General features: G+C 40.4%; 1 protein-coding gene across 4 annotated transcripts in view; it reads right to left on the reverse strand.

Annotated features, from left to right (window-relative positions):
* The window catches only part of FANCI (FA complementation group I), an 89,227-nt gene extending 79,210 nt beyond the window's left edge, over positions 1–10,017 (reverse strand). For 2 of the 4 annotated variants that reach the window (XM_070495459.1, XM_070495451.1), the window contains exons 1-2: positions 9,696–9,957; positions 8,082–8,184 (exon numbers count right to left, since the gene is read on the reverse strand). In XM_070495459.1, the coding sequence (XP_070351560.1) occupies positions 8,082–8,165 (84 nt within the window). In that variant the 5' untranslated portion in view covers positions 8,166–8,184; positions 9,696–9,957. Of the gene's footprint in view, positions 1–8,081; positions 8,185–9,695 lie in introns of all 4 variants that reach the window. The other 2 variants (XM_070495452.1, XM_014842559.3) reach the window with 2 other exon arrangements.
* Positions 10,018–11,547: the final 1,530 nt, after the last annotated feature.

The following is an 11,547-nucleotide window of genomic DNA, read 5'->3' on the forward strand; positions in this document are numbered from 1 at the left end:
TTCTGTACCTCTCAGAGTATCACACCTGGAGGCATGTGATGTTCACCTGTCCCTCACTGGTAATATTAACCCTGATCACCTAGTCAAGTGTGTTGCCTGATTTTCCCATTTTTCCCCCTCCCTTCACAACCTGTGAGCAGTTTGTAGGAAGACACTTTAAGACCTTGCAAATATTCTGCTCATTATCTAATCTTGCCCTTGTATAATAGATAAGCCCAGCAGCAACCACTGTTACTAAGTTATTAAAGTCAATATCACCAGGAATGACACTGACATCGGGAGCCCACTGATATGATAAAATGAAAAGGGCAGGGCACCATTTTGATGGTCCTTTTAGCAGAAATGCATGACTTCAGTCAATCATGAGACAACACCAGACAGGCCCTAAATGAAGGACATTCAGCAAAATAACTGATCAATACTATTCAGGGCTATCAAGATCATGGGAGACAAAGAAAGACTGAGGAACTGTTGCAGATTGCAGAAAATCAGGGAAAAATAACAACTAAGTGCAATATAAGATCCTGAGTGGGATTCTGAAACATTAAAAAAAGGACATCAGTGGAAAAACTACCAGGTAGACTGTGAATAGTCTTTAGTTTCACTAATGGTACTGTACCAGTGTTAATTTCCTGTTCTTAAAATTTTACTAAGGTTATATAAAATGCTGACACTCGGGGAGGGATACACGGAAACTCTGTATTATTTTTAAAACTTTTTCAAACTCTAAAAGTAGTTCAAAATAAAAAGTTAAAAAAAATTCTCTCTGGATTTAGCACCCACTAATGCTTCTTGCCTGATGCAATCTTTATCATGATGGCTGCAAAATGATGATATTCTAACAAGGTAAACAAAAGATTTCCCTTCTCCCTATTTACTTTTATTATCTATATGGACTCACAAATTTCTACATTTCTCAATGATTTATAATTCATAACTGAACTTAATTATTCTGATGTTCAAATAGTCCCAGATTTGACTAATGGAAGCTCCTTCAAGCTGGCTTGTGTCCTTGTGACATGTCCCCATTTTTTCCAGTATTTCTTTACTTTCTGGCTTAGTAAGATTTTCCAGGCTCATCTGGTATCCACCATGCCCACCACTCCAATCAGCCATTTCCCTGAAAAGCCCTGGTTTCTTTTAGTGGGGAATGGTTATTAGAAACCAAAGATCTCGGTCATAAGTGTGCTTGTTGCTACTGTGGCATCTCTGCTGCTTTTGAGATATTTCAGTGAACAGAGCTAGGAAATACATGCATGTATACACAAATACACACAAATACACATGTGCACATGGATATGCATATACATTCACATATTTGAGAAATCATGAGTTCACATCAATACCTCCATTTCTAGTCTATCCCCACAGGGTTCTTTCTTGCCTTCCTACATTCCGTATTTGTATGTCCCTCTACCATTTTCAGAACCCTGACTCTCAATATCAACACATTTACTCATTTGCTGAATCCTATAATACATCTAAAATCGTTTCAGAATTGCTTCACCCGCACCACTACAATAATCAATCCTACTACAAAAGAGTTTACGGTTTATTTATATTTCTCCCTCCAATCCTCTGCCCAAGACTGGGCGTATACAGTCGAATACTTGGATTAGTTCTTTCTTTCTCCCTCGCTCCCCACTTTCAGTATGATTACAGTATTCTTCAGTTTCTTTTTTGTAATGATACACACATATGTGTATGCTTTATTTCCCTTCTTTCTTATATAAAAGGTAGCATACTACACATTTTGCTTTTTTAACTTAATATCTCCTGGAAATCACTATCAGTTCATAAAAATCCTCTTCATTCTTTTTTACAGATGCAAAGAACCTCCTTGTGCATAAAACGATTTTAGTTTGTTGGAGGTGTATCTTTAGGGTAATCGTAGAAGTGGGATGAGTAGGTCTGAGAGGAAATGTACATGCAGTTTTATTAGATATTACCAAATTCTAATCCTGGTCTTATCATTTTTTTTTTTGCATTCCTACCAACGTATGAGTGAACTGTTCCCCCACAGCCCCACCAACAGTGTACTGTGAAGTTATTCAATTTTTTTCTAATCTGACAGGTAAGAAGTAGCACATTTCATTTTAATTTGCATTTCTCTTGTTATAAGAGAAATTGAGCATCGTATGTTTAAAGCCATTTTTATGTATCTTCTTTGTGATTATCCTCTTCAAGCCCTGTGCCCTTTTTCTATAGGATGTTGGTCTTTTTTCCCCTCAATTAATATATTATTTATGAATTCGGGATATTAACCCTTTATCTGTGATATCCTGCAAATGTTTTCTCCCAATTTGTCATGTCTTTTGATTCCACTTATAGTATGTTTGGTCACGTACTCTATTTATATGTAGATACATTTATCAATCTTTCAGTGTACCTAGATTTTGAGTCATTGTTAGAAAAGCCTTTCCCTGCACTGAGGTTAAAAAAAGGGATTCACTCATGTTTTCTTCCAATATTTATTTAGATTTTTTTTTACATTTAGACCTGATTCATTTGGAGCTTATTCTTGAATATTGTATGAAGAATAGATATAATTTTAACTTTTTTTTCTAAATAGCTATCTTGTTGTCCCAACACCATTTATGAAAGACTATCTTTGCCCCAGTTATTTGAAATATCATTTTATCATATACTAGATTTTATACGTAGTTGGGTCTATTTTGACTTTCTATTCTGTCACTCCATTATCTGTTCTTCTCTTCATGCACCAACACCATACTTTAATTACAGAGATCTTTTTAGTATGTTTACTATCTGGTAGGGCTGGTCCTTCCTTAGAGGCCTTTCATTTCAGTGTTTTACTAGTTTTTCTTGCATGTTTATTTTTCTATATGAACTTTACAATCAGCTTATCTAGTTCCCTAAAATAGCTCACTGGAAATTTTATTTGTATTGCATTAAATTTATGAATTAACTTAGGGAGAACTGACATCTTGAGAATGTTGAGACTCCCTAATCAAGAGCAAAGGATGTCTTTCGGGTTGTTCAAGTCTTTTTATGTCTTTTAGAAGTTTTATAGTTTTCTTCACATGGGTTTTGGACATTTCTTATTAAGCTTATTCCTAAGTATTTTATCTTTTTTGTTGCTAGTAAAGGGACCTTCTCATCCACCATATCTTCTAACTGGTTATTATGTGTGTATGAAGCTACTGATTTTTGCATATTAATTTTAAATTCTGCTACCTTGCTGAATTCTCATTGTAGACGGTTTCATCACTGATTCTCTAGGGTTTCCCAGGTATACTATCACGGCATCTGCAGAGAAAGATGGTTTTGCATCTTCTTTTTCTATTCTTATGCCTCTAATTGTTTTCTCTAGGCTAATTCCATTGGCTATCAGACCAGAACAACGTTAAATAGTGAGGGAGAGAGCAGGCTTGTTGCCTTCCTGGCCATAGTGGGAATGCCTCTAGAATTTCCAATGAAGATGCTGAATTTAGGATTTACATATATACATTCTATCATGTTGAGGAAATAGCCACCTGCTCCTATTTTCTCAAGAGATCTTACTAGGAAAGGGTGTTGAATTTTGTCAAAGGCTTTCTCTGATTTAGGAAGATAATCATATGGTCTTTTTTTTTTTTTTTTTTAAGATTAGCCATGAGCTAACTACTGCCAATCCTCCTCTTTTTGCTGAGGAAGACTGGCCCTGAGCGAACATCCGTGCCCATCTTCCTCTACTTTCTATGTGGGACGCCTACCACAGCATGGCTTGCCAAGCGGTGCCATGTCCACCGCACCCGGGATCTGAACCGGCGAACTCCGGGCGGCTGAGAAGCGGAATGTGCGAACTTAACAGCTGCGCCATCAGACTGGCCCCTCATATGGTCTTTATATATTAACACTGAACCACCTGTATCCCTGGTATAAACTCCACTTGGTCACGGTATGTATTTTTTTAATGTGGTATTGAAATTGTACCTTAACATTTCCTCCAAGATTTTTGCATCAATATTTATAAGTGACAACAGTCTATATAGTCGTCCCTCCATATACGAGGGTTCCACATCCACAGATTCAACCAACTACGGATCAAAAGGCCTACAACGGCTGTGCTTGTACTCAACATGTACAAACTTCTTTTTCCTGTTATTATTCCCTAAACAATACTGTATCACGACTATTTACACAGCATTTACATTGTATTAGGTATTATAAGTAATCTAGAGATGATTTAAAGTATATGGGAGGATATGCATAGGTTATAGGGAAATATTATGCCATTTTATATAAGGGACTTGAGCATCCGTGGATTTTGGTATCTGAAGGAGGTCCCGGAACCAATCCTGCTCAGATACTGATAGACGACTATAATTTTCTTTTCCTATGCTATCTTTATCAGGTTTAGGGTATTAATGTTATACTTTATAAAGAGCATTTGGAAGTTCTTATGTATGTACCTTTCCTTATGTATTATATATGCTCTAAAACAACTGATGTAGCAGTATCTATCTCTAACCAATAATCTATAAAGGTTTGGCAGACATCTCCTGTGAAACGATTTAGGCCTGGTGTTTTTGTGTGAAGTAATTGCTTAATACCTCTCAAGTTTTTCTATGAAAATTGATTTGATTAAGGTTTCCATCTCCAATTGGGTCAATTTATTAAACAGTTATGTGCCTAAGAAACTATCCATTTCCTCTAGATTTTCAAATTTATTTGCATAGATATATACAAAGTAGTATCTTGGCATTTTTTTTGAGATTTTCTGTGTATTATTTCTCCCTTGTCATTTCTTATTTTGTAAATTTGTGCTTATTCCATTATTTTCTTGATTAATGATTTTGTCTATTTTTTCAAAGAACCAGGATTTTGACATATTAATTTGATGTACTGTTTTTCTGTTCTCTATTTTATTAATTTCCACTTTTATTTTAGTAGTTTCTTGTGGTTTCTTTTGGTTTACTTTTTTGCTTTTTTTCTAGGTTTCTGAGTTGGAAGTTTAATTAATTTTCATTATTTCATTTTTATTGATGTAGGTCATTCTGAACAGCATTCCATGGATTCTGATATGTACTATTTTCATTATTTTTCCGAAATCCTATAATTTCTGTTTGCATATTTCTTTTTATCCAAGAGTTGTTTAGAAGGTATTTTATTTCCAGGTAGAAGGGCCTTTTTTGATTTTGGTTTCATTGCGTTGTGATCAAAAAGAGTGGTTTATAATATTTCTACCTTACAGGACCTACAAATGCTTTCTTTGTGCTCTACTATATGACACAATGATCCATTTTTGTGGACATTCTATGTGTTTAAGAAGAAGATTCATTTTCTTTTATTATTCTCCACATATTTTACATACTCTTCATATTTTGCAACTCTTTAAAATCTTTGCTTTGTTCAGTTATCCCCAGATCTATATTCCACTTCACTAACTTTCTCTTCAGCAGTGTTTAGTCAACTATTAACTATCTATCAAGGTCTTGATTTCTAAAGTTTTCTTTTTTCAAATCCATCCCTTCTTGTTTTATGGATTCTATTCCTTCATTTACATATTTGAATATGTTAAATGTCACATTAAATATTTGTGTTAAATATTTACATTGCTCTATTCAAATCCTTGAATGTGAATTTTCCCATCGCTAGATATGCCAGTATTTCTTATCATGGACTTCCTTATGTGTTTTATAATTTTTAACTCCAAGCACATCTTCTATGGACATTTTATTAAATGAACTGAATGCATATATTGCTAGAATGCTTAACAAATTTGCAAAGGACATAAAAAGATGATTAATTCCATAGTCAAGAGAATCGGGATACGAAAAGAATTTGATAGAATTAAATGACAATCTAAAAAGATGATAATTAACAGATATAAATGCAAAATTTTTTACATGGGTTCTAAAAACTAACTACAGAAGTTCAGAGATGAAGGAAATTTAGCTTAATATGAACATGTGCAAAAATGACTTGAAGTTTTTAGTTGCTTGTGAGAGCAATGAGACAACAGCATGATATGGCTGCCAAGAAGCTGATTCTGCATTAATGGAACAATGAGGGAAACGGTGGTACCACTCTACTCTACTGTTGAATACATGTGGAGCCCTGTGTTCAATCTGAGGTATAAAACTTTTAAGGGAAGTGTTAAAACAGAAATGTTCAGAGGACTATGTCCATGTTGGTGAAGGAACTTAAAACCAAGAAGAGCTAAAGGAACTTTTCTAACATTTATTCAGTGTCTATTAGATGTTAGATGCTTTACATACACCATTCATTTCATCCTCACAAAAAACACGAGATAGGGATTCTTTTCGTGATAAGCAAGAATCAGAGAAGTAATTCATAACATGTATTTATATCACAGATATGTTCTACTTCTTATTTTTGCTTATTTTACAGTGTAATGTTAAAGCCTCCTCAAATTCCTTTTGGAAGCAAGTAAAATATAAATTCTAAATAAATTAATTAATTAGGGGGCTGGCCTCATGGTGAAGTGGTTAAGTTTGCACGCACCCAGGGTATTGCTGGTTTGGATCCTGGGCGCAGACCTAGCACCACTCAGCAGGCCATGCCGAGGTGGTGTCCCACATAGCAGAGCCAGAAGAACCTACCACTAGAATATACAACTATGTAACGGAGAGCTCTGGGGAGAAGAAGTGGGAAAAAAAGGAAAGAAGATTGGCATCTGAGCTAACATGTGTTGCCAATCTTAAAAAAAAAGTAAAGAAAATACCCCTAAAAAAATAATTAATTAATTAAAAGCTGCTTTTAACAAAATCTTAAATTGTCTATAGTATAATTCAAGTTACGACTCATGCAATGGGCTGTCTCAAAAAGCTGCTGCAAAAGCAATTCTGGATAATTTCAAAGAAAAAAAACCAGAGCACATCCCTGCAGTTAATGTCAGGTAACAGAGATTAAGATGCACCTAGCTTCAATGACTACAACACTACCCTATAAAAATTCCCTTAAAAACATAATACTCAGGGGCCATGCTCTGCTTCGGCGGCCCAGGGTTTTGCCAGTTCAGATCCTGGGCAAGGACCTAGCACTGCTCATCAGGACATGCTGAGGTGGCATCCCACATAGCAGAGCCAGAAGGACCTACAACTAGAATATACAACTATGTCCTGGGGGGCTTTGGGGAGAAGAAGGGGGAAAAAAAAGGAAAGAATTTTGGCAACAGATGTTAGCTCAGGCACCAATCTTTAAATTTAAAAAAAAAACACATAAGGGGCTGGCCCCGTGGCCGAGCAGTTAAGTTCGCGTGCTCCACTGCAGGCGGCCCAGTGTTTCGTTGGTTCGAATCCTGGGCGCGGACATGGCACTGCTCATCAAACCACGCTGAGGCAGTGTCCCACATGCCACAACTAGAAGGACCCACAACTAAAATATACAACCATGCACTGGGGGGCTTTAGGGAGAAAAAGGAAAAAAATAAAATCTTAAAAAAAAAAACAAAACATAATACTCAAAGTTTTAACTTATTTATACATATATATTAATGTCTAAGGTTAATCTTAAGGAAGGATTCTTTTCCATGCAGAGACTGATTACACTGAGATCACTTATTATGGAAAAAGGAGAAGTATATCAGCAAAGCAAGGTTAGGAAGAATAAACGGCCTCACACATAAGGTGATTATTGTCCCATTTTATAATCATATACTTACAGTGAAGACACAGTTGGTTTTCTCTTTTACTGAAAACTTCAAAATATTCTACTGCTTATGAATTTGTCTTCTTTAGGGAAAAATATAAGGAAGTATCACTAGGCAAATCTAATGTCTCACATCAATAACTATAGGCTGGATACTACCTTCAAATAGGATTGTTCTAAGAACCATAAAAGTACACTAATTTGCTTATATCCATACAGTTGCATAAATGTTGTTTAAATGTTATACAGTTGTATAAGCTTAAACAAATGCACTTAAGTTGTCCATTTCTCTTCCTCTCCCCCATTGCTTTACATCCATGAGTTGTTATCAAATAAATCCTCGTCTCCTACGGAGAGTTGAGGGTAGACGAAGTGGCAGAATCATTCTTCTACCCAACATGTCCTTTGAATTTGCCATCATGCTTGACATTTGCTTTTAGTATAACATGCTTCCTAATACTCACATCATCTTCTTCCAAGGTTTGAAGAAATTCCTGCAGTCTGTCTGCTGTTTTTTCTGCTGCCAGGCATATAATTTTCTGGTCCATTTTTGCACGTATCAGAGAACTGTAGGGGAAAAACGTCAGAGCTGGATGAAACTTCCGGCACTAAACCAGCTTGATTTGTTTTTCTTCGCTGTTAATTGAGTATTTCATACATATTAATAGACAATGTACGCAGTGGGTGCACAACAGGCTAAGGACTACTGACTAGTATAAGTAGCTGATTCTTCTCCAAACCAAAATAATCTCAAATTCCCTAGAATTTCCTTATTAGAAACTTGTATTCTAATCAAGTGGTTTCATAACTTTTGCCCATATTCCTATCATATTTTTTAACACCTACCCAGCACACTGCCTAGAACAAAGCTGTCACTTAACAGTACATCAAATAAATAATAAATTATTATAAACATATACACAAGAATATATTATAAGCATACAATAAATTAATATTTGATAAATAAATAAGCCAACAGCACTGTAAATACAAAGGGCCAATTAAATGGTATAAAAACAAATGAGAAGTTAAGGCTAAAGAAGTGAATGTGTTCTCAAACATCAAGAAGGCTTCCCAGCAGAGGAAAGCTTAAACTGGAACTCAGAGATTAAATTTAGATCAGCAAGATAACCAGCCGGCATACGTTATACATCACTGGGAAGGAGAGCATCGTGAACAAAAGCATTCACATGAGAATCCGAAAAACTTATTTGGGAGAAACGAGTAGATTGCAGGAAGCAGTCAGTGGGAAGGCTAGAGAGAGAGGCTGGCAATAAGCTGTGCAAGATCTTAAATGCCAGGTTAAGGAACTGAGACTTTATTTTGTAAATAATGGAGAGCAACCAAAATTTAGGGAGCAAAAGAGATACGACAAGATAGAAATAGGGCTTGAGGAACGTGAACCTGGCATCGATGTGCAGATTAAAGCAGGAAAGGAGTGAGGACAAGAGCACAGGCTAGGAGGCGACTGGGGGCTATTTCGGTGTCAGGCTGAGGCCTGTCTTAGGGTGGGGACTCTGGAAGTGGAAAGGAGGGGACGAAACAGGGGCACATGAGGCAGATGGGACTTAGGGAGCAGCTATGGGAGTGCCACGGGGAGGGGCAAAGGCGGACCGGGGAAAGAACACCTGCCCCGCCTCCTGTGCTCCCTCCTCATTTTCCCATCTCCATCAATTACAGCATCATCCGCTCAGCTGCTGACACCAGAAACCCGGGCAACCCTCTCAGCAACTTCACCATCATCCTCCACATCCAGCACTAGGTCCCAGCAAGGTCACCCCGCAACACCTCTCAGACCTGGCCCTTCTCACGGAGACCCACTACTGCCACATCACTCCAGAGCCACCATCCTTTCTCACCGGAACCGCGACAGCTTCCTAACTTGTCCCCCACACAGCAGCCAGAGCAACCTGTTTGAAACCCAAACCAGAGTATGTGACCCCCACCTCCACCCTCATCTTAAACTCTCCGGTAGCTCAGCACAGCACCGAGCCCACAACAGGTGCCCAGGACGTACTTCTCGAACAAACGAATTACTGAACCCCTACAACGGACAAGACGCTGGGCCCAACCCTCACCGTCATTAATCCCTCAGAGCAGACGCGGCCCCCCACCGAGCAGGGAGGCTGGGGGTGCGGCCCGCTCGGGACGCGGCGGGAGCCGGCGGCGCAGCTCCCCTCCCAGGCCGCAGGAGACACCAGGACGCCAGCCCTCACGGCAGCCCTTCCGTGCTCACAGCCGCGCTCCCTCCCCGCAGCCGTCCCACCGCCCGGGCCACGCGCGCAGCCCCTCGGCACGGTCACCTCAGCCTCACCGCCGCCGCCAACTTACAAAAAGCCCGCTCAGCCGAACACCAACGCACTTCCGGTCCCGGAACGACAGGCTCCGCCCCCGCAGCCCACTTCCTGCCGCCCGGAGCCCGCGGCTGGGGCGTACCATTAAGGCAGATGGGCTGGGGGGAACCGTCGGGCGTCGCCGGACGTTTCCACTCACAGGCGGGGGGAGGCGCGGCCTGCACACTCGAATTCCAGACCGCAGAGTGGGCATGCGTAGTGTGGGCCGGGCATAGCCGGCGCGGTGTCGTCGGGTTCAGACTTACCTGTGTACTGTTGGGGAGTCACTGCGACGGGTCGAATCAGGTGATGGCCCCGCAGGTCTTTGTGTTGGAAGGGAGTGGACCTCACGTGAAAGAGATTAGGAAGTCCAAGTGCACCGGGCTTGGGGAGATAGGGGACGAGTTGAGGACCATTCAGGCTTGAGCACCTGGGGTGGGGGTGCATTGATACCACCAGCGAACTGACACAGGGAGCACAGGGGAAGGTGCCCGTTGGGGAGTGATGATGAGGCCTTCAGATTTGGACTTACCAAAAGATGAGGTGGCCGTGGAAGACATGCTAAGATCAGGGGGTATTCAGTCTGGAGCCTGACTCCCAGTCTGTAAGGGTGGAATGGGTCCCCCTGGCTGTTACCGAACCTGAAGTGAGTTCGCTCATCCGTTGCGCAGCAAGCCAATCTCTGACACCATGTGTGGTGGAAGAAAGTAGGAATTTTATTTTTGCACAGCGCTGAGCAAGGAGAGAGGGCAGCTAACGCTCAAATCCCAAACTCCCCGAAAAGCTAAACGGAAGGGTTTTTATTTGGGGCTTTAGGTAGGGGAGAGGGAGCGTATGGCCTTGCTGGTCGGAGCTTTCCCACCAGCCTGTCTTTGGCCTTGACACACTTGCAGAGAGGAGGGAGCTCGTGACCTTGCTGGTCAGCAGCTTTCCCACCAGCTCGTATCTCTTTGTGGGGAGGAGATGGTCCAGGTGCTTGTCGTTGACGGTGTCTGTCTCCATGGAGGATAGCGGATTCTGGAGGCAGGAAGCCAGAAAGTAAGCAGGGAATGAGTGTTTTGGTTTTAACCCCATATATGCTGGGTTTAATATGGGGAAACTGATACCAGGGTTGGTATCATGGCCAGCTCTGGAAGAAACATAGCTGCTGAAGACAATGACGCCTCTCAGCTGTCTAGGCCTGCTCCTGGGACCCGTCATAAGCAATTTTGACTCCTGCCATCCTTCTAGCCCAATGTTGAGCTGTGATATGTGGCTAACACATGGCAGCTGAGTTAGAAAACTATTCCTGAGAGGAATCCTTTAGCTTGCCGAGGAAACAGGAGATGTTACCTCATCTTCTCCCCACAAAACTACCTGTCCAGGCTGCCACAAATTTGTGTGTCTGTGTAGCTCAAGCAGGCTCATTCACCTTTTTGAGCCTCCATTTGTGCATCCCAGGTGCACTTCCTGAATTGCCCGTGTGAGTGTCTACCTGCTGGCATGGACAGTTCAGGGGTCTTGTCTCCCCTTGTTGCGTGAATGTATCATCTGTGTTTTCCATTAGCGCTAACGGGTGTTACATATGCAAAGAAAGAACACAGTCTCAGGTTCATAG

Source organism: Equus asinus, chromosome 2 (genome assembly GCF_041296235.1).
Source record: "Equus asinus isolate D_3611 breed Donkey chromosome 2, EquAss-T2T_v2, whole genome shotgun sequence".
In the NCBI taxonomy this organism is placed as follows: domain Eukaryota; kingdom Metazoa; phylum Chordata; class Mammalia; order Perissodactyla; family Equidae; genus Equus; species Equus asinus.